Source organism: Delphinapterus leucas, chromosome 17 (genome assembly GCF_059928025.1).
Source record: "Delphinapterus leucas isolate spDelLeu-1000000601 "Yukka" chromosome 17, BTC_Dleu_Yukka2, whole genome shotgun sequence".
Taxonomy (NCBI): domain Eukaryota; kingdom Metazoa; phylum Chordata; class Mammalia; order Artiodactyla; family Monodontidae; genus Delphinapterus; species Delphinapterus leucas.
In genome coordinates this window covers 3,418,522-3,442,380 of record NC_143145.1, presented here as the reverse complement: position 1 = coordinate 3,442,380, position 23,859 = coordinate 3,418,522, and the positions used below count along the sequence as shown (strand labels likewise).

The 23,859-nt window shown below is 49.1% G+C and overlaps 1 protein-coding gene across 3 annotated transcripts in view; it reads right to left on the bottom strand.

Moving 5' to 3' along the window:
* TRAPPC9 (trafficking protein particle complex subunit 9) overlaps positions 1–23,859 on the bottom strand; it is a 510,030-nt gene that overhangs the window by 203,455 nt on the left and 282,716 nt on the right. For all 3 annotated transcript variants that reach the window (XM_089898680.1, XM_089898678.1, XM_089898679.1), the window contains one exon: positions 723–865. In XM_089898680.1, coding sequence (XP_089754806.1) covers positions 723–865 — 143 coding nt within the window. The remainder of the gene's footprint in view (positions 1–722; positions 866–23,859) is intronic.

Sequence of the window (23,859 nt, the reverse complement as noted above, 5' to 3'; positions counted from 1 at the left end):
CTGGAGCCCCACCCAGTGCTTTGGACCCCACTGCTCCCAGTTCATCACAGGTCAAATTCGGGGGTGAGGGACTGTCATTCTCCCACCTAAGGGAGGAATAACCTCTAGTATCTCTGACCACTTCTGGGTTTGAAGTAGACAAACTGGTTTCTTTCTCCTTAAAGGAAGACTAGGCCTGGAGAAGTAATCAAGAGAGAAAGCCTCTTGCAAGTAGGGTGCTCTGGGCAGAAATGACCCCACGCTCCAGATGGCTGGGAGCTCTGCAAAGATGGGGCTGAGACGCTGGGCAGCCTGGCCCTGCCTGCACAGTCCTCCTGGGGCGCCCGAAGTGACACAGACAGATGTGCTGGACGCCTCCAGAAGTCTCCAAGACAGGGAGCCATCGGCTGAGCCCCTGCTAACAGGAGAGCTGAACCAGGCTGGAGTGAGTTCCAGGCTCGGGACAACGGCGGGTGCCATGTCCTGCACGATGACCACCAGAAGCAAGCATACCGCGCCACTAACAATATTCCTACAGCGCGTAAAAGGTATGAAGTCCAGGCACTCCCATCTAAATGAAGCGGCATCGCTCTACACTGCCTGTCTTTCTGATGAAGACCCGGGGAGGCTAAATAACTCAGCACACTGAACAGGGGGACCACAACGAACACCAAGGTCAGAATTCCAAACGCAGCGCCCTCAGACTCTAGAACGCGGCAGTCAAAGAGCAGAGGTGCATTTACCTGGTTGCCGGCAGCGTACTGACTCGTGTGAAGAATACAGATGGCTCAACCTCTACGTGCAGCCCCAGCGACAGGTTCCTGTAATATCCTTCAATGTGGCCCGGGCCTCCGGAGTATTTGAAATTCAGGATAGCTTCCAGGGTCTAAAAAGATGTAAAAAATGGTAAGTTAGTACCCTCTGTGTTGACCGCCATTCCTCCAGGCAGCAGACTTCACTCAGATAAGGCTGAAGATTATCCCAACTGGTAAAGTTATTACCACGGGCAGCTCTCACCCAGGGCTGGCACCTGGCACCTGACATCTGGTACCATCTTTCCTCCCATGATGCCCTGTATCTAACACCTACAATTCTCAGCCTGGAAACACGAATGGAAAGGAGCTCCAGAATTACTCTGTGATGGGATATAGCATTTGGGAGAGAAAAACACATTTCAATCAGCATCACTTAAACACACAGATCAGGTTGAGGGGGGAGGAGGGACTCCCATCAAGGAGCTAGAACGTGGCTCCCAGGCTAACAGCGAGTAAGGCTGACAAGCTACAAACTCATGACACTTCCTTGAACCCACAGAGATAAGGTCACAGGGCAACCACATAGCCAGAAGGCCAAGGAGGAACAAGGTCCTTCCAGGAGGGACAGGGTGGGGACACATCTCACCAGGGGCAGAGGCAGCCACCATACAAGCTGGCAGGAAGGAATCAGCTCAGACCTTAATGAATTGCTAAAGGCTGAGTCGGGGCTCTATTGATAGTGAGGACTCTCCAGACCCAAGGACAGTTCCCACCCACTCCGGGTCTTCTCCGAGGACCTCCCTGCGGGCTTACACAAAGGACTGGCAGGGGCAGGAGTGCAGGGGAGCCTCCCTGGTGGTACAGGCCTGGCAGAAGGGGTCAGGAGCCACCATAGGAAGAACAAGAAACAGAAACCCCAGCTCCAATCCCCTACCCCCATCCCAACCCCATCCAGACCCTTCTCTCCTCTAAAGCAAAACCTTGAGCTTCCGGAGGAGGGGGAGCCAATGCCAAGGGCACAAAGACAGGGGTAAATATCCGTTCTAGTGCGGGGAGGGCAGACGCTGCTGGGAGGGCCAGGATCCTACAGCAATGCCACTAGAGACACAGGCAGGAGACCCATCCATACACACTGCCCACCACTATACCAGGCAGAGGATGGCTGCTACCGGGGGAAGGGCAGGAACGCCGAGAGCCCACACGCAGGATCCAGGGGCACGGCTCCGACCTAGGACTGAGGCAGCACGAGGACAGCAAGAGGGCCCCAGCTGCTCCTGGCACAGACCTAGCAAGCACCCAGTAAGAAGCCTCTGGGGGTGGCATGAAGGTGTGGAGAGACCCCGGCCAGGTGCTGGTGGGCAGGGAGGGCTCAGGGCTGAGGATGGAGGACCATTATGGGAAAAAACCCTGGTACCTACCTCAGCAGCCCCGACTTTCTTCCCCTTCCCCCAGCACAATTCGGAGCCTGTGCTGCACCCAGGGTAACCATAGCAACAGGAAATCTCAAACCCAGCTCAACTCCTCACTAAAATGACTCAGCCTTCCCCGGTAAGGTCCTAAAACAGGCGTCAGCACACTGTGGCCCAAGGGCCAGATGTGGCCCGCAGCCTGGTTCTGTATGCCCTGGAGCTGAGAACAGTTTTCACAGTTTTAAAAGGTTGTAAAACAAAACAAAGGACAAAACCAAAGAAGAATACGCCACAGAGACCATAGGCAGCCAGCAAAGCTAAAATATTTACTATATGGTCCTTTACATAAAAAGTTTACCGATAAAACTCTAAGAAGAAAACGCAGGAGGAAATCTTCATGACCTTGGATTAGGAATGGTTTCATAGACATGACACCAAAAGCACAAGCAACAAGAGACAATAGGCTGGTGTCATGGAAACCCAAGGAGGGCAGAGCTCTGGGAAGAAGGGCCAGAATGTCCATTGCTGCAGCCAATCCATGTGAAAAGGTCTGAGAAAGCGTCCACCACACTAATGGCGATGAACTGGTCACTAATGACCCTAGTGGAAGCCTTTTCCAGAAAGGGAAGAGTGAGGGTGAGCTCAGAGCATTGTCTGGGGCTGACAGTGCCGGACGGGAGCCTCAAAACCACGTGTTCAAGGTGGGGACTCAAGCACATTCCCACCTGCAAGAGCCAAGAAAAGCCACACTTGCCAACGGCAGAGCAGGTGCCTGCCCACCTGTCCTCCTGCTCTCCTCCCTACGCTTCAAGAGTCACACTTCAATAAGCCTTCCAGGCAAGACACGGCATTTAGCCCTCAGTCATTGCTTTCACTGACCGGTTTCCCCTCTCCAAAAGAGAGGCAGCCACAGCTACACAATTATTTAGAACTAAAGAAAACCACCTGTGTACGCATGCTGTCAGAGGCCATCCTAGGTGGAGAGTGGTTTTCCTCTGAGAAGGCCAGAGTACAGAAATTCCAGAGACAGGCAAGGCAGCCTGGTACGGTGGACGAGAGCAGGTACGGAGGCCAGATAAACTCAGCCTGACGCTCTGTGAGACCTTGGGCATAGTGTCTCACCATTCTCAGCCTCGGTTTCTCAAGTGTTAAGTGGGGACAACAATTAACACCTATCTCACTGGACTTTAATGAAGACTCGGTGAGAAAACGAAGTAGCGGGACAAATATGCACTCACTAAGTAGGTTCCTTTCTCCTTCTGCGATGTCACCACCTGGCACCCCAAGGCGACACGGCTTAAAACAGGAGGAAATGTGAAATGTGTTTCAACGCCATTTGTTTATTTATTTATTTTTTTTTTTTTTTGCGGTACGCGGGCCTCTCACTGCTGTGGCCTCTCCCGTTGCGGAGCACAGGCTCCGGACGCGCAGGCTCAGCGGCCATGGCTCACAGGCCCAGCCGCTCCGCGGCACGTGGGATCTTCCCAGACCGGGGCACGAACCCGTGTCCCCTGCATCGGCAGGCGGACTCTCAACCACTGCGCCACCAGGGAAGCCCTCAATGCCATTTATTTTATTTAACATTTTTCGTATCGTGGTAAAATACTCATAACATAAAATTTATCATTTTAACCATCGTTAAGTGTATGGTTTTGTGGCATTAAGTACTTTCACATTGTTGTATAACCATCACCAGCATCCATTTCCAGAATTTTTCATCTTCCCAAACTGAAACTCTATACAAATTACACACAAAAAATCTACTCCCCTCTCTTCAGCTCCTGGCACCCACCATCTACTTTCTGTCTCCATGGATTTGACTAATCCAGATACCTCATGTAAGTGGAATCATTGCATCTCTGTCCTGTTGTGACTAGCTTATTTCCTCAGCATACTGTTTCCAAGGTTCATCTGTGCTATAGCTTATATCAGAACTTAATTCCTTTTTAAGGCTGAATAATATTCCACTGAATGGATATACCACATGTTGTTTATCCATTCACCTGTCAACAAGCACTTACGTTGCTTCCACTTTTGGGCTATTGTGAATAATGCTGCTATGAACGTGGGTGTACAAATATCTGTTTGAGACCCTGCTTTCAATTCCTTTGGGCATATCCCCAGAAGTGGAACTGCTAGATCACATGATAATTCTATATCTAATCTCTTTAAGAAATCACTATACCATTTTCCACAATGGCTGCACCATTTCACATTCCTACCAGCAATGCACAAGGATTCCCATCTCTCTACATCCTCAACAGTACTTGTTTTTTTTTTCCTGTTTGCTTTGGTCTGTTTTTTAATAATCACCATCCTAATGGGGGTGAAGTGGTATCTCATTTTGGTTTTGATGTGCATCCGCCTAATGACTAATGATGTTGAGTATCTTTTTATATGCTTACTGGCCATTTGTACACCTTCTTTGGAGAAATGTCTATTCAAGTTCCTCAGTCCCATTTTAAAAGCTCATTGTTCCAACTCACCTCCCACCACTCCTCAAGGTCTATATGTTTACAGGTTCCCTTGAACTTTGGTCCTACTAATTCTCTCAACCTGTATAAATGTTACTCCTACTTCACGGCCTCTCAAAAGCCATGCCTTCTCCAGTAAGATGGCTATACTGCCTTACTTTAAAAGGACTCCGTGAAATACAGATTTTTAAAAAAATACTCAAGGATCATATTTTGGTTTCACCAAAATCCCAGATTCTTTTCCCATAGCATAAAGCACTGTACCGTCATCTCAAAAGGATTGCCAATTCTATGTCTTATACTTCTGCAAACCCTTGTTTGTGAGCAGAAGGTAAGAGCCCCTCATACACACATCCAAATAAACCTTTCTGGAACGACTTTCTCAGTGCAGCTGACTCTCATCTGTCCGGTCTATTCTTTCATTCCTCTTTTCAGTCGCCTCCCGGGTACTTTGCCAGGATCTGTGCTTAGAACAGTGAATAGAGTATGGTCCCTCATCCCAGAAAGCTCACTAACTGTTGAGTCAATGAATGTCTGAATAAATTAACTGATAAATAAGCAAATAAAACCAATCCATCACCCAACACATACATGGCAGCTTCCACAAATTGCAAGCATGGTGGTCAAGGAAATAAACAGGTTCTCAATTATGGCCTTGAAAAGCCAAAATCTGTGAAGTAATAAAAATGTCACACTGTCTTTTTTGTTTTTTAAGGTAAACTTAAAAGTTGTCTCCAGGTAGTGATAGAGTAGAAATCACCTGGGAAATGAACAAAAAATACACAGAGATAGATAACTGTCAAGTACCATATAACAAAGAAGAAATAGTCTGTGTTTCTATCTTCTTGGAATTGGCTGTTTATTTACTCTGTAGAGAAGCAAGGAAAAGATATAATTATGGGGGAAAATATGTAATTTATGAAAATCAAGCACAGAAAAGATTTTCTAAAATTGAGTATTACTGCCTTTCTCCCTCGATTAAAAAAAAAAAAAAAACCTCAGTCCCCAAAAATTAGAATATCTTAATAAAGCCATAAAGTGGGGTGATAAAAGACAAAGGATGTCCAAGCTTTATTTCATCAAAATATAAGGAGAAACAATGCAGTACTCTGCCATAAGACTTTCCCTTCTTAGAACATGCGATGGTCTTTACTTTGAGGGAAGACTATTATAAAAATCAGAAATGGGCAAAGAATTAGAGAAAAGTTACTTTCTAGGTATACTATCAATATAATTTATTATTTGAGCTAAAATGAGAGGTCTTTCAAGAGCTACCTTTTATTGGGCACCTACTAAGTGCCAAATGCAATGCTAAGTTGTCTTCACACATGGGCTCTAATGTTAAGAGCCCTACAAGGAAAGTCCAGTTTTCGCAAACAAGCAGTTAGGTGACTGGCCTATGCCACACACCCAGGGAGTAGCACATCCCGGGTTCAAATGCAGAGCTGCATGGCTGCACAGCCCTCTCTCTTTCATGTATGCAAACTGCTCAGAACAGCATTCATTCATTCATTCATCCACCCACTCATTCACTCACTGACCCCGAATGAATGTCTACTAAGTGTAAGGGACTATGGCAGATGACACAATGCCACCCCTGAGGGCTTGCTCAGGTCTAGTCAAAGACACAAGCCCCTAGATATCTAAGACAGTTGTGATATATTACATCAGAGAGGAGCGTCCTAGTATATACAAGGATACAGGAGAAAAAAAAGCCCGTGTGTGTCAGGTGTAGAGTTGGATAGGAAGAGCAAACAACCCAGCAAGGAAAGGAGGATTGGGCAATTATTAAATAGAAATCGGACAAATAATGGGAGAAAAAAATCAATTAAGCTAAAACCTATGTTGTGAAAATATCAATAAAAGTGACAATCCTCTAAGTTAGGCTGATCAAGGAAAAAAGAAGTGAGAAACTAATTACTAACATCAGGAATGAAAACGAGTATCTGTACAGATCGTGCACACATGAAAAAGACAGTAAAGAAAGAGTGTAAACAATTTAGTGCCAATAGATTCAACAACTTAGGTAAAATGGGCATGTTACCAAACGGAACCAACAAGAAATAGAAAACCTGAAGAGCCTCCTGCTAAGTGAAGACATTGGATTCATAAACTAAAACACCCTTCTAGTAGGAATGGATCTGAGCAACACCAACCATCAAAACAGCTCCTCCTCAAGAGGCCCAGAAGTCCCCTGGTGACTGAGAAGGGTCAGGCCATGAGGTCCAGATGGAGGAAGATGTGTCTGGGGACTGTTAAAAGGCCAAAAGTCTGATTTCTGGTACCAAAACAGCAGCCGTTTCATCTTTTTTGTTGTGAAGCACATGTTCACATCATTTGACCATTCTTTTTTTTAATTGACCTGTCAGGTTTTTTTCTTCCAGATATCTAGGAGGTTTTATATATTGAGGAAATTACTCCTTGCCTGATATAAGCTGCAAATATTTTTTCACATTTGGATAGTATCTTTGGGTTTAATTATGATGTTCTTCGCCTTGCAGAAATGTTTAATTTTTTTGCAATTAATGCATCAGTCTTTTCTTTTATGTCCCTTGCACCTTTTTCATGGCTCCTGAATCATGGTTAGAAACACTCTCCACACTCCAAGGTTATAAAATATTATTCTCCCCTGTTTTCCTCTATGACTTTAAGGTTTATCTTTTAAACCTTTAACTTCAATATTATCTCAAAGTGACAGAAAATTTGAAAGGAAGGTACGAAAACCACCCCGTTACCCAATTCAACAACTTTTCACATCTTCTCTCATTTTTAAATTCCCTCTCTTCAGATAGAGACAGAAGATAGATAGATAGATACATAGATAGACAGATAATGAAAAAATGACGATAATGGTATCTGCAAGTTCTGTTCCTATTTTTCCATTAGTAATTAACAAGCAATTTGTGTGGAGGTGCTTTGAGAGGTGATAAATACCTTATTCCTCATTAAATTCTCACTCACTAGCTTTAGCATCCACTGACAATTTTCTAACAACACAATTTTCTTTTGCTACTAAGATGCTCTTGCTTCAAGGCTTCTCCAGTGAACAAACCTGAGAAATATGTGTCTGTACATACATACATACATATATATTGGCACCTTGCTGTAGATAGATATGGATATAAGTATATATATAAGATACAGAAATAAACACAAACAGGGAGTTCAGAGTGATACCTCAAGTTGCAAATTTACACCACAAGATTCATTCTCATTTTCCCACACCTGTGACAACCTTCTCTAACGTGAGAAACTTAGGGTGCATCGTGCACCCTCCTCCATAGGACACAAGTCAGTGCCTGTGGGGCCTGTCCCCACCTCAGCCGAGGGCCCACAGAGAGAGGACTCCCGGCGTTCCACCATTAGACCTGGCACCTGCTCTTCATGGGTATGGGCGGAACAGAGAGCTCAAGTCCACCCCTAAGACCCCGGGCCCAATGCCAAGCGCACTATAAGATCCCATCCAACGTTAAATCCGTGACAACAGGTCTGCCTTTGATCTCATTAGACTCACACCGTGGCACCTTCGTTAAGCGCCAAATGGCATTCCAACCTCGAGTGTGGAACCACAGTCAGGTCCACCTTCGCCGTATGCTGCCTCTTTGATAGGCCTGGGCCCACATGGTCTGTTAACCCGGGCTGGAAACATGGACACTCATTCTTTCAGATGGCTGAGATGAAATTATGGCTTTACTCCAGAGACGTACAAGAATCAGAGGCTGCCAAAGCCCGACGAGGCTACTCAGGATACAAGGCAGTGACCACTGCAAAGCCCGCGTCTCACGAGCCTCTGCTTTCTCTGGAGCTGGGCTGCTCCTGATTTAATTTATTTCTGCTGATGTTTTCAGTTATTCAACAACCCTTCTAGCCTGTGGCCTTTGCCCCTTTCTCACTCCGGCAAACTTCCTTATTTAAATAGAAGGCAAACTTTGTGACCGCTTGGTCAGCCATGGCACTTCTAGGTCCTTGGAGCAGGTGACCCTGGCAAATTCCACCTCCCTCGGAACCTCCACCCTTTATCTTCACAGTGGGAGGCAATTTAACAGCTGCTTTACAGAATTCTTTTCCAGCTCAGTTGGTACAACTGGCCAAGACTAGAGCCGCCTGTCCTGCCCAGACCTCAGGAGTCCCACGCCCAGGATGAAAGCTGAGCAGCTGAGACTGAGGGGCGCCCTTATAAGCCCTCTGTTGGGCTTCTGTCCCCGATAGCAAAGGCTGACTCTGGCACCTAGAATTTCTTCTTCTGGTCTTACAATCTGCTCTCCCATTTTGAGATCCTCCAGAACATCTCGGCCAATAGGAAAAGAGGTTAAGGAAATAAAACTGCATTTTAATGGCCATCTATTACTATACACTGAATTCCACTTTCTTTATGCATCGTGTAGTTTAAGCCTCAAAATCCTTCAGAGAAGAGCTCATTAGCCCCATTTTGCAGGTGAGGGAAGGAGGCTTACGGAAGATTAAGCAGCATGGCCCAGACCACCCCTCCGCGGAGAGAGCGCGTTCTCCGTTCTGTTTCCACGTGAAGGACTTTCCCCGAGGACTCTCTCCCTCACTCTTCCATGCCCTGGTTCACATAGAAAACACTGGCTACCCCAACTCCCACTGGCCACCCTGAGGCCTGAGAGACCAATACCGGGGTTCTCTGGTTGGATTTTATAGCCCACCTCTGCCCGGCACCTCTCCTCACTGTGGAGCTCTGCCCCAGAACTCGCGTCAGTCCCCAGGAGAGCTCGTTTCAACACAGTGCTGGGCCCCACAGCAGCGTTTCTGATTTGCAGGTCCAGATGGGGCCCGAGAATTTGCACTTCTAAGGGGATCCCAGGATGCTGAAGCTACTGGTCCAGAGACCACACTCTGAGAGCCACCACGTGCAGATGGGGAGAGGAGGACAGCCTCCCTAACTGGCGAGATGGGAAAGGATGGGTCTTGTGGGCTCTACCCCTTCCCTGTCCTCCACTGGCCCTGCAGGCTGGCCCGAGTCCTAGAGCCGGCCCCGCAGGTGAGAATCATGGACTTCAGCTCTGCCCTTGATTGCGTGGACACGCTGATTCCACGGTGAGGCGCTGGGGAGCCCACGTGGCCACAGCCAGGCCGGCCCTCCCACCTAGCTTCTCCGGGTTGGTGAGCTGACCATGCCACTCCTGCACACACCTCTCTGATGTTCCAAACTTAGATTGTGCAAGCAGGGTGCTAGCTGGGCTCCTCTCCAACCCTGTTACCCCTGTGAAGACAGCCTGGGGCTGACAGTCTAACACCACCCTCCTGCCACGGTTCCTCGGCAGGCCAGGGAAAGCCACCACCCCGACTGTCCAAGAGACGTCCACTGAGCCCCGTCGCGGGCTGTCCACCATGCCGCACGCCCTGCCGAGAGCATGAGGAGGGGGTCAGACTGTTCCGGAAGAGGCTGGAGACAAGAGGAAACCAGGCTGACCCTTTTCCAGTGTGACGTTTGACCCCAGCTGCATGAAGGCAGGAAAGATGGGAAGCGGACCAGTGGAGACAAGCAGGGCACCCTGGCAGGCCAGCCGCCGAGCTCTGGCCAGAGCTCCCTCAGGGCCTGGGACTGAGTGCTGGGCCACAAGCAGCTGAACCACAATGACAGAAACAAGTCACAACAGACCCAGACGTGGCTTTACGCTTAGCCACTGACTCTGAAGACCTCACCTCTCAAGACCACTGGCCTACAGAGCCTCCCATGTGCTGATAAAGAAACTGTGGCTTGAGACGTAGAGAACAAACGTATGGGCACCAAGGGGGATAAGTGGCGGGGTGGGGTGGGGGTGGGATGAATTGGGAGATTGGGATTGACGTGTAGACACTGATGTGTATAAAACGGATGACTAATAAGAACCTGCTGTATAGAAAAATAAATACAATTTAAAAATTCAAAAAAAAAAAGGAACTGTGGCTTGGATTTCTGATTTGTCCAGCCAGTCGCAAAGCTTGTCCAAGGCAGAATTTAATGCCACACCTGGCCAACTCCGAACTCCCTGTAATAGACAGCCACGGCACCGCTGTAGAAACAGTCATTATAACCCACTTAAATGTCAGGCCCAGCCCCGAGAGTCCCTCCAGGCACGGCGGTGCCCCCAGGGCTGGCTCACAGCCTGGCACGCTGCCCGATGGAGGAGTTCAATCATCGCTTACCAATTAAATAAATAAATGAATGAAAGGAGTACCTTCAGCATTGACATAAAGAGCTTTCAGAGGATTACGGCTTCCTAGCCTCTGGGAGAATAAATCTCTATTATGAATGGAAACCTTATAGTCCCACAGATGCTTTTTTTTCTTAATGCACAGCTGCATAAGAGAAAAGTATCCCTTGTGTGCTAAATATGCCTTTCTAATTACACTCACCTAAGACGCATTCACTCTAAAGGCTAAGAATAGCTAAATAATATAAATTACAAAGGAGTAACATTCTGTGTCAGCTGAAAACATTAAGCCAGAGGTAAGCCAGGATTAGTGAACAGTCAATAAGTCATCGCAAAGGATCATTAGTATTAAAAACAAAACAGATGCACAACGAGGGCAGAGAACTTCCCCCCCAAATGGGAGCCAAGCTGCCGCCGAGGCATTTGGTTTCCTGCCTCCCTTGAGTCCTCGCCTCTGGCCACCCTGCCGGGGGCACGGCTGAGGAAGAGAAAGGTGGCAGCCGGGAGCCCAAGGACCCGTGCGCGGTCAGACGCCGTCGTGCACTTGCTGGCTGGGTGCCCAGGGCAGGCGGCCTCGCTCCAGCTTCGGGCTCCTCTGCGCGATGACACGATGAGGGCCCCCTTCCTGCTGCGCAGTTGCGAGCAATGAGTGAGAAAACGAACAAGGGCGGTGGGTTTAACAAGCCTCAGCTCCCTCTGCTTCCTCAGGGAGGACACCTCCCTCCGATAAAGATGAAGGTGGACGCTCGCGGCCTCTTGGGGAGATGAAACCAACGGTCCAAGCGCAAGGACGCCGCCCGCTCAACCGCCACACAGCCAGGAGCCCCAGATCCGCTGTGTTCCTTGACTCCTTCCTTTCTCCAAATAGTCGCTCTGAGTCAGCGTTATTCTACTTAACCAAGAGAAGTGAAAAGCAGTTATCACCAAGACGACGATTTGAATGTATTGATAGTTAATATTCTAGCAGTACTGACTTTCCAGAGATGAGTTGTCCTTTTCAAAAGAAGGGTAGAATTGCAATGAGAAGCAAAAGGAATTCGGGGACTGTTTTTACCTGAAATGTGGGGCGGGATCCAGACTGCATTATGGGGCAAGCCCACCTTCTACCTAAGGAACACCCGGATAAGAAGCCCCCAAGGTTGGGAGGGGAGACTAAAGAGACGGGTGTGGGCAGGCTGAGAGCCGTGCTGCCCCCCCACTCCTCCTCACAGGGAGGGTGAGAGGGAACTTCCCCCGATGCCTCACAGCCACTGAACCCCACAGCATATTTAGAGTCTCAGAGTACCTCCCACCAATATTTATATTTAGTTTTCAATAAGAGGAAAACTAGCAACTTTTGAGCAGAGACCTGACAGGTACCTCCTTAGCCACGGGATCAAAGTTGCCATCGTCAGGAACGAGACATAAAGGCACCAGTGCCTCCTGGGTGATGCCTGGAGAAAGGCACACATTGCTCTGAGCTATTCCTGCCCCAAATGCGTAACATCCATTTAATCACCAAGAAATATCAGACAGTCCCAAACTGAGGGACATTCTTTAAAAAAAATAGCTGGCCGGTACCCTTCTCACGTGTCAAGACCATGGGAGACAACGACGGACTGAGGACCATCCCGGATGAGAGGGGATGAAGGACGCCTGACTACCAGACGCACTGCCCCATCCTGCACCGAATCCTGACCCAGAAAATGGAAGCTAGAGAAGTGGCCGGAAAACCACAACAGGGTTGTGAGTTACGAGCATTGTATTAAGGTTACTTTCCTGGCTTCGCTAATTTTACTGTGGTTATGTAAGACATTAGCACTTGGAGAAGCCAGGGGAAGGGTAGGAATAAATTCTTTGTACTCTTTTGGCAACTTCTGTGTAAATCTGAAATTAGTTCAAAAGACAAAGTTGAAAATGTTTAACGGCGAGCAGGGAGCAGCTGCGGCAGCAGCTATGATACACTGAGCACCTTCTTAGTGCAGACAACACACGGATGGCGGGGCCCACGCCAGCCTGTGCACTCCCGCCTGCAGCCTACTGTGCCCACTTCACAGATGAGGAGACTGAGGCAGACGGAGGAAGGTCCCGCAGGTGCCGAGCAGTGGATCGGGGTTAGGAGGACGGGGAGGTGAGAGGTGCCCACACCAGTAACACCACAGGCTGGCTTTGCCATCACAGGTGAATGACGGTGGTCCAGGGCCTCTGCCTGCACAGCCCTCAGGAAGAAAGCTCCTGGAGCACTTCCCAAGGTGAGGCCATGCCCTGAGGGAGGCGGGAGGGCACTGGGAGCCGCAGGCAGGGAAAGGCCTGAGCACCTGTCCTGCCTGGGCCCATTCACGAGCCCCTCGCCTCTCGGTTCTCACCTTCAAAGGGAATCCTGGGGGTCTCTTCACCCCGGCCAGAGAGCGCTGGCACCGGCCCACATGTGGCCACAAAAGTGACTAAAGAGTCATCCATTCAGTCCGCAGTGACGCTGAAAGCTTAAGGTCCCCAGGAGTGCAGACAACACAGAGACTGGACCAGGGCAGAGCAGAGCTGGGAAGGAGACGACCCCCTGAGCATCTGCGTGATGTGAAGCCCACCCACCCGCCCGCTGGAAGGCTACGCACATGCTTTCACTTGATTATCATGAAGCCCTACTAGATTTGTATCACATTTGCTTTTTATAGATGAGAAGAGAGATTTGCAAAGGTCAAGGCACGAAGTCCTTGCAGCTGGAGCTGGAAACAACCTCTGCCCCAGCAGCGCCAGGCGTGTCTCCATTGCACCAGGTTTCCCCTAGAGACACACAAACAACCACAACCGTCTGCTGGGCGCTCACATCTAGCCCCCCTCATTTCGACTGAGAGAATTCTCTTACCAAAAAATAATTTCTCTAAATGCTGTCGGGTAAAAACATCATCTCAAGCAGGAGGTTGGGTCAGAAGGAGCAAAGAGAAGCAAGCAGCACAACCGCTCAAATACTCAAGACAACTTAAATACAGTCAGAGGCGGCGGGCTCCACACCCACACACCACGCGAATGCGGTGTGTCAGCTTCTCGACCGCTCTGGCCTCAGCTTCCCCTGGTGGAGAGGTGGGCCTGGCATGCTGGGCCGGCGGTGTCACGTCTAGGAGCCCACGTGCGGGAGCAGCAAGCCTAGCCCGGCGCCTGGGAAGAGCGCAGCGAACCACAGGCGGGGCAGGGGGCTGGGGTGGAGGGAGCCAGCAAGCGAGTCTCCCCCCGACCCTCTGCGTCCAGGGCAGCGTCGCGTCTCCTGGAGCGGCCACGTCCATGGCCCACAGGCCGTGGGCGGCCTCACATCACACTGTGTGCCAGCTTTTGTCTTCCTAAGCACAGCGCATACAGGAAATTCTTGTCAAATGTGGCAGCTCACAGGGCACGTCTAGTCCAGTCTCCGGGATGCTGTCCCTGCTTGGTTGTAGAAGATTCCTGGGTCAGCCCTTAAATGAGCTGAGATCAAAATCAGTGTCAATGGAAAATTAATTTCCTTTCCCCCAGGCACCTCTCAGAATCTTTAATATATAAGGTGCCGGGGAGGGGTGGGCTGGTGCACTCTGATGTCACTTTATGGCTAGCTCCAAATGCCCTATAAACATTCGCAGGGCTCAGTGTCAACTCAAGGGCATATAAATGCGAATATTAACCCACTGATGAAACCTCCTTGCAACTCCCTCCCGACTTTCCTCTTTCCCTGTATCAGGACGCTGCCCTCACCTCTCTGAGCCCCATCTTCCTGGCTTCCTCCATGAAGGCTTCCTCACCCCTTCAGCCATCCATGTATCCATCCATCCATCCATCCATCCATCCATCTATTCGTTCGTTCGTTCATTCATTCAGCATCTCCTGCTCACTAGACACCTCTGGCTCCGGGCCAGCTGTGCACCAGGATACAGGGATGGAAATGCAGGGCCTGGAACCACAAGTTCTCACAAAATGGTAGGAGAAGACGCCACAGAGACAGAGACAAGCCAGGCAGGAAGGGCCCTGGGGAAACACGCGAGACGTCAACGGGTCTCCACGAAGGGCTGGTGGGGAAGCAGACGGTGTGGGGGAAAGACTTGTCAGGCAAACGGAACTGCATTTGGCAAAGCAAGCAAACACGGGATGCCCCGATCGGGGAGTCGCTTGTCATACCGGGCGGGCTTCTGGCCAGAGCAGAAAGAGCGACAGACGGAAAAAGAGGGAGGAACTGAGATGGAGAGGCAGGCGGAGGCCAGATTACGAAGGGCCTTCGAGGCAGTAGCTCTCAAACTCTGCTGCAGACCGAATGAATACTCCCAGACATTGTGCGGGCCGTGGTGCCGTTTCTTAAATCTATGGCGGCGAAGCACCATCTCCAGAAGACAGATTATACCCATCCAAGTGTCAAGTTCAAAGAGTTTTGACAAATATACACTCGGATAATTGACACAGCAAAAAAGATAAAGCTTGTCCATCATCGCCCCTCCAAAGTTCCTCTCTGCCCCTGTCGGGCAGTTCACAGCACTCCCAGCCCTCAGGAGAACAGAGATCTGCTCTCTACCACCCTAGATGCGTTTGCTTATTCTAGAATTCACACAAGCAGAATCACACAGTATGTACTTTCTGTGTCTGGCGGTGTAATGAAACCCATTCCTGTTTCTACGTGCGTTGCAGCTTGTTCCTTGTTATCGCCAAGAGTACTCCACAATCCTACAACCATCCATTTATGTGCTGTTGGACACAGGGGTTATTTCCCGTTTGGGGTTGTCCTGAACAAATGCGATGAACACTCATGTATAAGTCTTGCGGAGATACAAGTTTTCATTTCTCCTGGGTAAGTACCGAGTAAGAAGACTGCTTCCTCGCAGGGGAACTACAGGTTTAACTTGCAAAGAAACCGCCAACAGTCCTGCAAAGTGGCTGGACCATTTTACGCTGTCCCCAGCAGCACACGTGTCTCATTTCCTCCACTCCTCGCTGACCATCCAGGGCAGCGGTTGTGCAGGTGTGTCTCATGGTGGTTTCACCTTTAATTCCCCCGAAAATTTATGATCGTCCTCACCTCTTCACAGGTGTGTTGGCCATTCATATACCTTCTTTTGGTGGGCCAAATTTTGTGCCCTTTTTAATTGGGTGGTTTTATTAAGTTATATAATGGATTTATGTATTCTACAAACAACTCCAATGGTATTTTCAGCAATAAAAGTTCCCATTTGTTCTTTTTCTCTCATTTCTTTCCTCATTCTGTCTCTATGTTTCATTAAATCCTTGAGCACAGCTCTAATAACTGTGGCCACATCGGGGTATGCCGACACGCTCACAGCCTAATCATTTCCGAGTCTGTTGCAAGGCACGGACTCTTCTCCATGTGATGCTTCCTGTGTTTCTCCTTCTTTTCAGGTGTTGGTGGGTTTCGTGTTGAGACCCGGATGTCTGCGTCTCTCTCGTCTTCCTTCCAAGAGTGTCGGAGCCGGTTTCGGCTGGCGGTGAAGGAGCTCAGCCTGCTCTTTCCCAGGCTTGTTTTTCAGCTCTCTCGGGCAAGTCTCGAGCTGGGTTGGCCCGAGGCGTGAGGGGTGGCCCTCACCTGGCGGTGGCTCCACCTGAGAAGCCGCGGGTGTTCATCATGACTGCCCCCAGCCACGCGAGAGTGAGCCCGTGGCGCCGTGCAGCCCACAGCCCTGGTGGTTCTTGTCCTGGCTCCCGGGGGTCTCTGCCTCCATGGGGAAGGCTTAGGGTTCAGCAGTGAGCTGAAGGTGACCCCTATGCAGATCTGGAGCTCTCTCTTTGCTAGATCCTTTCCTGGTCCTCTGCCCCGCAGTTTCAGCCACCTCAGCCTTCCTAAACGCTGACCTGCATCCCCTCAGCTCAGCAAAGCTGCCATATTCCTGGCTTGAGTTCCTGCTACCCACACACCTTGGCAGGACACCAAGGCAATCAGAGGGCTCACCTCATTGTTTCTCTTCTTTCAGGGGTCACACAGCGCTGTGCTGGTTTTTTGTCGTCTTTCTGTGGTCCAACAACTATTATTTAAATCCTTTCTTCCCCAATTTCCTAGCGGTATACAGCAGGAGGGCAAGCCTGCCACCAATTAACTCCATCATGGCAGAAGCTGGCGTTCACCCGGTGAGCCTTTGGAAAAACAAAGTCGACACACAGGCCACATTCCAGATCAACTGAATCGGAATTTATGGGAAGGTCCCAGGGTCGGTAGTTTTTAAGGTCACCAGGTGATGCCAATGTTCAGGCAGTCTGAGAAACAGAGCCTTGCAAGGGAGAGGTCGCATGGTACAGGCCAACGCTCGTCAGTCACATTAAAACTGCCTGGGGAGACTGTACAAACCCCACCTCAGATTCTGATTTGGTCAGCCTGGCATGAGACGCGGGCGTTGTTTTTTTTTTTTAATATCCCCGGATGATTCAGATCTGATTTGAAGCCAGAATTGAGAACCAGATCTATGGGCACTGGGGAGCCATCGAAAGATTTCAAAAACCGCGAGGCTACCATCCGGTCGCATTAGGCAGTTGGTGTAATCCCTCGATTCACGAACGTCCCCAAGCTCCGCGATGGGGCAAGTCGCCCACAGGAACACGGTCCGACAGCCCTCGCGGCGCTGGGCCGCAGCTTCAGTCCTGACCCCTAGTCCACACAGTCGCCCTCCAAGGAGCTGGGGCTGTGGACACAGACAGGGCTGGTCTCTGCCCTCAAGGAGGCCGCGGCCGGGGTGGGGGGGTCGCAGAAGCAAACGGACGCAGCAGATGAACACAGCGCTTGGGGCGCTCCGAGAGGGGCTGGTGGCACGCTGGGGAGCCAGTCTGGGAAGCCGCCCCAGAAGATGGGTGTCTGAGCTGGGTTCTCAAGGCTCAGGTGGCGTCAGCGGAGCGAAGGAAGTGGAAGCGTTCGGCACGTGCTCTCAGACTAAAGCGAGAGGAGTACGAGGCTGACTAGACCAGGAGCCTGGGCGGGAGGGCAGGAGGGCCGGGAAGAGGGCGGTGGCCAGGGGCCATGTCGTGGGGACACGGACCTCACCTGTGCACTGCCCCAGCCCCAACATACATGCGTGGGTGCCCGGTACACAGAGGTACTCAGTGAACACTCACAACGGTGCCTGGCACGCAGAGGTCTCGGTGAACATCTGAGGAATGAATGGAGGGTCTTCGAGGCTCTTCCTAATTTGGCCTCATGTATGCCCCGCGGCCCAGCCATAACATAACAAGGTACTTCTCCAAGTCAGCAAACATGGTATTTTTGACTCACGCTCTTTCGTACGTGTGGCCCTCTGGCTTATCATGCACTCACCTCACATATCCATCTAGTAAATTCTGACAGACCCTTCATGAGTCAGTTACAGTGACTTAACTCTGGGAAACTACCCTACCCGGCCAGAGGAGGTACAGGAAAAATGTCTGTTGAATGGGTGGATGAACACAGAACAAGCAGAGTGGCCATAAAGGACACTTAGACTTTGATACTGGATAAAAATGATGCCTGAGTAGTATTCAGACTGTTCAGTGCATACTTTCTTCATAAAAGATTTATCTCATCAGGACGCTGAACTAACAATAACTAAAAACATTTCTGCTTTCAAAGAATTATCTCACATCTCCGTAAGAGGAAGCAACCGGAGGGTGGGGTGTTACCCTTTGGGTTACCCTCACATGCCCTGCCCTCAAGGCACACCCCGGCATCCTGGTCCACGTTCACGCTTCTGCACCTCTGTTAATGCCATGTCCTTCTTTTCTACCAGCCAAAATTCTACTCTTTTTTGAGGAGAAATGGCAGTCCTTCAGTGAGGCCTTTCCTGGGGAAAATGAATTCCTGTTTCTCTGTGTATTTCAGTCACCGTTTCTCTAGTGTGGTTTTGTGACTCTGCACATCCTAACAGCAGACCTCTCTATGACATAATCCAACAGCCCATTTTCCCAACTCAGCTGATATATCTGGCAGGAGTAACAAATTCCTGTGCCAAGTACACAGTAAACCACATGACCCTTTCCTAAAAGACAGCATCTCATCGTGTTTGCACAATAATGGGTTGTGTGAAATGGTCAGCATTTCTTTCAGTTCATCCCATTCTACAAAGTAACATTTATTGATCTATACCTAGAATTCTGTGTAATATGAGTTGGAGATTTCAATTATAATGGCAAAATAAGAAGTAAGGGCAGAAAAATACGGAGGGACAAGAAGACATTTTTGCGTTGATGAAAAAATGTGAAGGCTCATAGAAAACAAGACACAGGATGAGAGGCTACCTGTGGCAGAGGGCTCTCCGCGCAGGCTTCCCGAGCTCCTGGAGGCCAAGAGCCACGTCTGACTTGTCAGTTTCCTCTGCGCTCAGCATAGGGTCTCAGCAAAATGAGCGAGTTGAAAGATCACAGGAAAACTGACGTGCACGTCCTAGGGGCCTGAACACTGGACGGTTAAAAGGATGGCAGCAAGCTAGGTGAGGAGAGAAACTGTAGACGCTTGTCCTGCAGTTTTGCAAACACTGCCCCATGTATTTTGGCAACAACCTGAACCCCGGGCAACAGGATCTATACAAAGTGTTTCAGTGGGACTGGTTTGGACATCCGGTTATGGAAAAGGGACAGTATTATGGTCTGGATGTGCCTGCTGGTACATGGAAGACTCCCCGCTTTCTGCAGGGCTGTAAAGGCCTGCACCCATAGGAGCCCACTGAAATGTCTGCCGTGGAACCTAAAGTGGTAGCACATCTTCCCCACACAGGAGGGAATGATCCCATTAGTTTACACAACTGTCATCTCTCCCTTCTAATGCGCACAACCTTGGGCCAAGGCAACGGCTGGTGATTTCAGCAGTTAGATACCGTCCCCGTGATAAAAAGAAAGAAGTGACGTACGAATGGTTAACACACCTTGAATTAATATTCCTTGCCTCCTGGTTCACTTGCCTTGCTTTCTGATTACTTAACCTGTGGCTCCTTTTCAAATAGAGCAAGCCAGTGTAAAACGAAAGCACTCATTGAGCGATGGTCTGATACAGGGGGCAGCTCAGAGACAGAGTCAACTGGGTGTACTGGGAAGGCAGGATCATTTTTTAAGCCGCAAGAGACCTGGGCCTAGGCGAGGACAGACTGAAGAGGCAGGAATGGTCTCAGACGGCTGTGAGCTCCTCGATGAGGTGACCTCGCTGTGTTCAGTGTGATGCCCCGTGGTCGCACAGAGAACACATGCTGACCTGCAGGGAGCTGAGCTGAACTCGTACGGGCTGGGGCGAGACCCACGAGTTTCCGAAAACAGGTGGTCTCCTTGAGAAAATTACCACCAGAATGGGTGGTCAATGAAAATGGAATGAATCCATGAGTCATTATGCGCACGGTGCAATTCTCAACTAAATTACCAAGGATTTACTTAACACCTACTATGTGCAGAGCCCATATAAAACCAACATCTAGGGAACAGTCACTTTGTTTTTATTTTTAAAGTGTGAAAAGCAGACAGAGATCAAAACTCCCTGGTACCAACACAAGGGAACAGAGAACCTAAGGGAGCCATGACAGGGGCAGGCGACGCCCGACGACTTCCCACACGGGCTTGCCTGGGGACAGGCTGCTCTGTCGTCTCCATGGAGCGCTTGCAAGAAAGCTATCAGAGAAAGAAAGGCACCTGCGTGGGCCATCCAAGCCACCTGGTGACAGGCACCCTCTTCACGGCTCCAGGTGGAAGTCTGGGGAATATGTATCTAGAAGGACAGGTAAGAGGAACCTTGAATAGTGTAAAAATATTTCTTCTCCTTGAAGCATTTTAGTCTCACAACCTTTCAACAGAATGGAGGAGTCATTCAGAAAAAAAGCCACTGCTTTCCTAAGGAAAGGCCTTTTTCTTCTAAGTTTTTTCACAGTCAAATTTGGCTCTTGGCAATAGACCACCCGTCTGATCTCCCTCAAATCCCGTGAGAAAACTACTGCCCGCAGTCCACTGAGGTGAGGACAGGGCAAGGCCTGTGGGTTAACATAAAGCAACGGGAAGAGCTAGAAGGCCGCGTGCAGGGCATCCTTCCCAGTGTCTTCATCTTGCAGGTGAAAATCCGGAAAAAAAGTGTCTTCACCAAGGTCACAGAGTAAGTAAATGGACGGCGTAAGTACATGAAAGGAGGTGAGTATAAAATGCACACGTTCTCTGTTCCTTCAATAAGCAGATGCTATTGACACAGACCAACCCGAGCCCACGCAGAGGAAGGACAGAATCAGTGAGAAGCCTGAAGCCACGTGATAACAGGAAACGCTGACACGAAGGAAGGAGGGAATTCCAGGGAAGCTTGGTCGCCATCTTCAAAGCTCTCAAGGATGTGGAAAGAGGAGGGAGGCACGGATCACACTGACCAAGTAGCAGAACCAGGATCCACATATAGAATGTCTAAGAAGGCGTATTTGTGTGCACATATGGAAGAGCTTTCTCATCAGGCAAGTAAAATGTGTGTTTATGCACTCCTTCATTTATTTTTTTGGTTGCCTGTACTTGGCACTTACCAATATTACGTGTATGTGTGTGTGTGTGTGTGTGTGTGTGTGTGTGTGTACACACACCACCTTGTATGGGAATTGTCAGCCTCCTTCTATGTCTGAGTTGCTTGCAAGCAAGGATTGTGACAGATTCATCTTTACACCTCCAGTGCTGCACTTGGCACTCAGTCATAGCACAGAGCTGCCTGGAAAAGTAGGCAAGGCTTCACAGAGAAATGACATTTGAGCCAGCTAAGAAAGAAATGGTGGCATCTCAGGGGATGGAGAGAGGACAGGTGGCTTTCCAGGCAAGAGAAACAGCACAAGTGAAGGCACACAGCCTGTGCCCTGTTCTCTGCTGGCTGAGGGCAGCCCTGCAGTCACAGACACCAAATGCAACCAGAAGGAGCCTACTCAAACCCCCGCGGGGACTGCAAGAGATGCTGTGGTCACCGCACATCACGGCAAAGCCCGCTGAGCAGGTGCACAAGGGACAGAAAATTTTATATTTGGAAGAGACTTTCACTGGGAAATTTTACATAATTATAAATTAAATAATTTTCACTTTCAAGGACATTTCCATCGACAATATTCCTCACTCAAAAGAACATGTCAACCTCAGCTGACCTAATGGAACCAGGCTAACGGATAAAATGAGAATGGGTGATCAGCTGTATTATGAAACTCTTGAATCAAAACACCTTAATTAGTCCATTTGTATTTTGCAGGCAGCCATCAAAGCCTAACCAGTTTACCGCAAACAGCGCTGCTCTGGACACTTGTTCGATCCTTCATAACAAACAGCGGCGCTGCATCTGGCATGGCAATACCGCGTTGCCTAGTAAATTTAATCAGCGAGTATTAACTGCCTGAATTATGCATGAACCTTTCCACTGTCAATGTAAATATGATTATTTTATCTGTGTTACTATATTAAGTGATTCATCCTTGAATCTCCCTTGCATTCACGATATACTGAGGATAAAAAAACACTAGAAGGAAAACAAGACTTTAAAATGATGTCAGAAAATATTACTTTCTGAAGTGCACAAGCCAACTGGCCATCGCAGAGTCCGGGCCCAGCACACACAGAATGCCCGCCAGCCCCAGGCTTTGAACACAGTTAACGCCTGTGAAGATAGAGCCCCCGATTCCCCTCCTGAAGCCACTGTGCTCACTTAACTTTTAAAGAATGTGAGCATAATAGCAGAATCACTTAATTGTACAGAAGAAATAAAAATTCAGCCCAATCTTGCTATTCTACCAGCACCACCCAGTACAGCACTGGTGCAGAGGGTCCAGAATCCAAAGTCAGACCTCAGTCAAGGTTCGCTGCCCACACAGCCAGGGCACATTAACAACCCAAGGCCTCAGTCCTTCCCCTGAAAAGAAAGGATCGTGCTGCCCACCTTGCAGGGCTGGGTGAGGATATCTGGTGGACGTGGGTAGAGCACCAGCCTCGGCAAAGCGGTCTGAAATGGCCTCACTATTACTCTCCTGGAGTTAGTCCCCTCTGGGCCGTGTCCACACACACAACTTATAAACGGACATAATCTCAGTGAACTTCGGTAACTCACCTGCATCTGCCTTCTAATGCCCATATCATATACCATTGCCCAAATGGACCATAAACCGCCAAAAACGTTCCCTGTCAGTGGGCGTTCAAGTTGTTCTCACGTTTGCTAATACAGATAAAGCTTGGGACAACATCTTCATGCATGCCTTTTCCCACAGTTCTGAATTACATGAAGAGAGAGGCAAAAGACAGGATCATCACCATAGCACAGACTATATGTACTGACATGCGGCCTTCTTCTTAAGAGATTGTACCAACTTACACTGACAACAGAAACACGTTAATATACCAGTCTCCACATACTGTTGCCCGCACTGGACCTAACATTTTAAAGACTATGCATACACATGTGCATACATACAAAATACATATACATGCCTAATGCATACATCATACACACGCATACGTACATGCATGCCTAAAGTGTGTGCATATGCACATACCTGACATATACACATGCATGAATAATCCATGCATCATACATACGTAGGCACAGACGTAATACACACAGACATATGTATGTAATGATGGCTCAAAGATATGTGAGTTTTTCTTTGAATAATCGGAACAATTAGTAATTGCAATGAGACTTAAAAACGATGGGCGGGCCTCGGTGGCAAACACGCTGGAGAAACGTGAACAGAGCTCCCGCCCCAGAGCAGGTCCCAGCACACGGGCTCCGTCGGGGCCGCGGCTTCCACACCAGCTGCCTTGCCCATATTATCCGACTTAATCCTCACAACCATCCTAAAACGCAAGTAAGGATTCTTTTCCTCCAGTTGACAGATGAAGCAACTGAGGCTCAGACGAATGGTGCAGCTTTTCTAAGCTGATACAGTTACTAAGTGATTGAGCCAGATTCCAACTCATGACTTTTGAAAAGAACAACAAAGTGATTCAATGGGAAAAGCAGAAGCCTTTTTCACTGACGCACTCGGTATAGTTAAGACATCAGTTTTCCCCAAATTTATCTACAGATGCCTGCAATCCCAGTCACAGTTCCGGCAGGATACTTGGTAGGAATCAATGAGTTGATTCTAAAAGTGATATGGAAAGGCAAAGGAATGAGAACAGAAAAACATTTTGAGAAAGGAGTTGG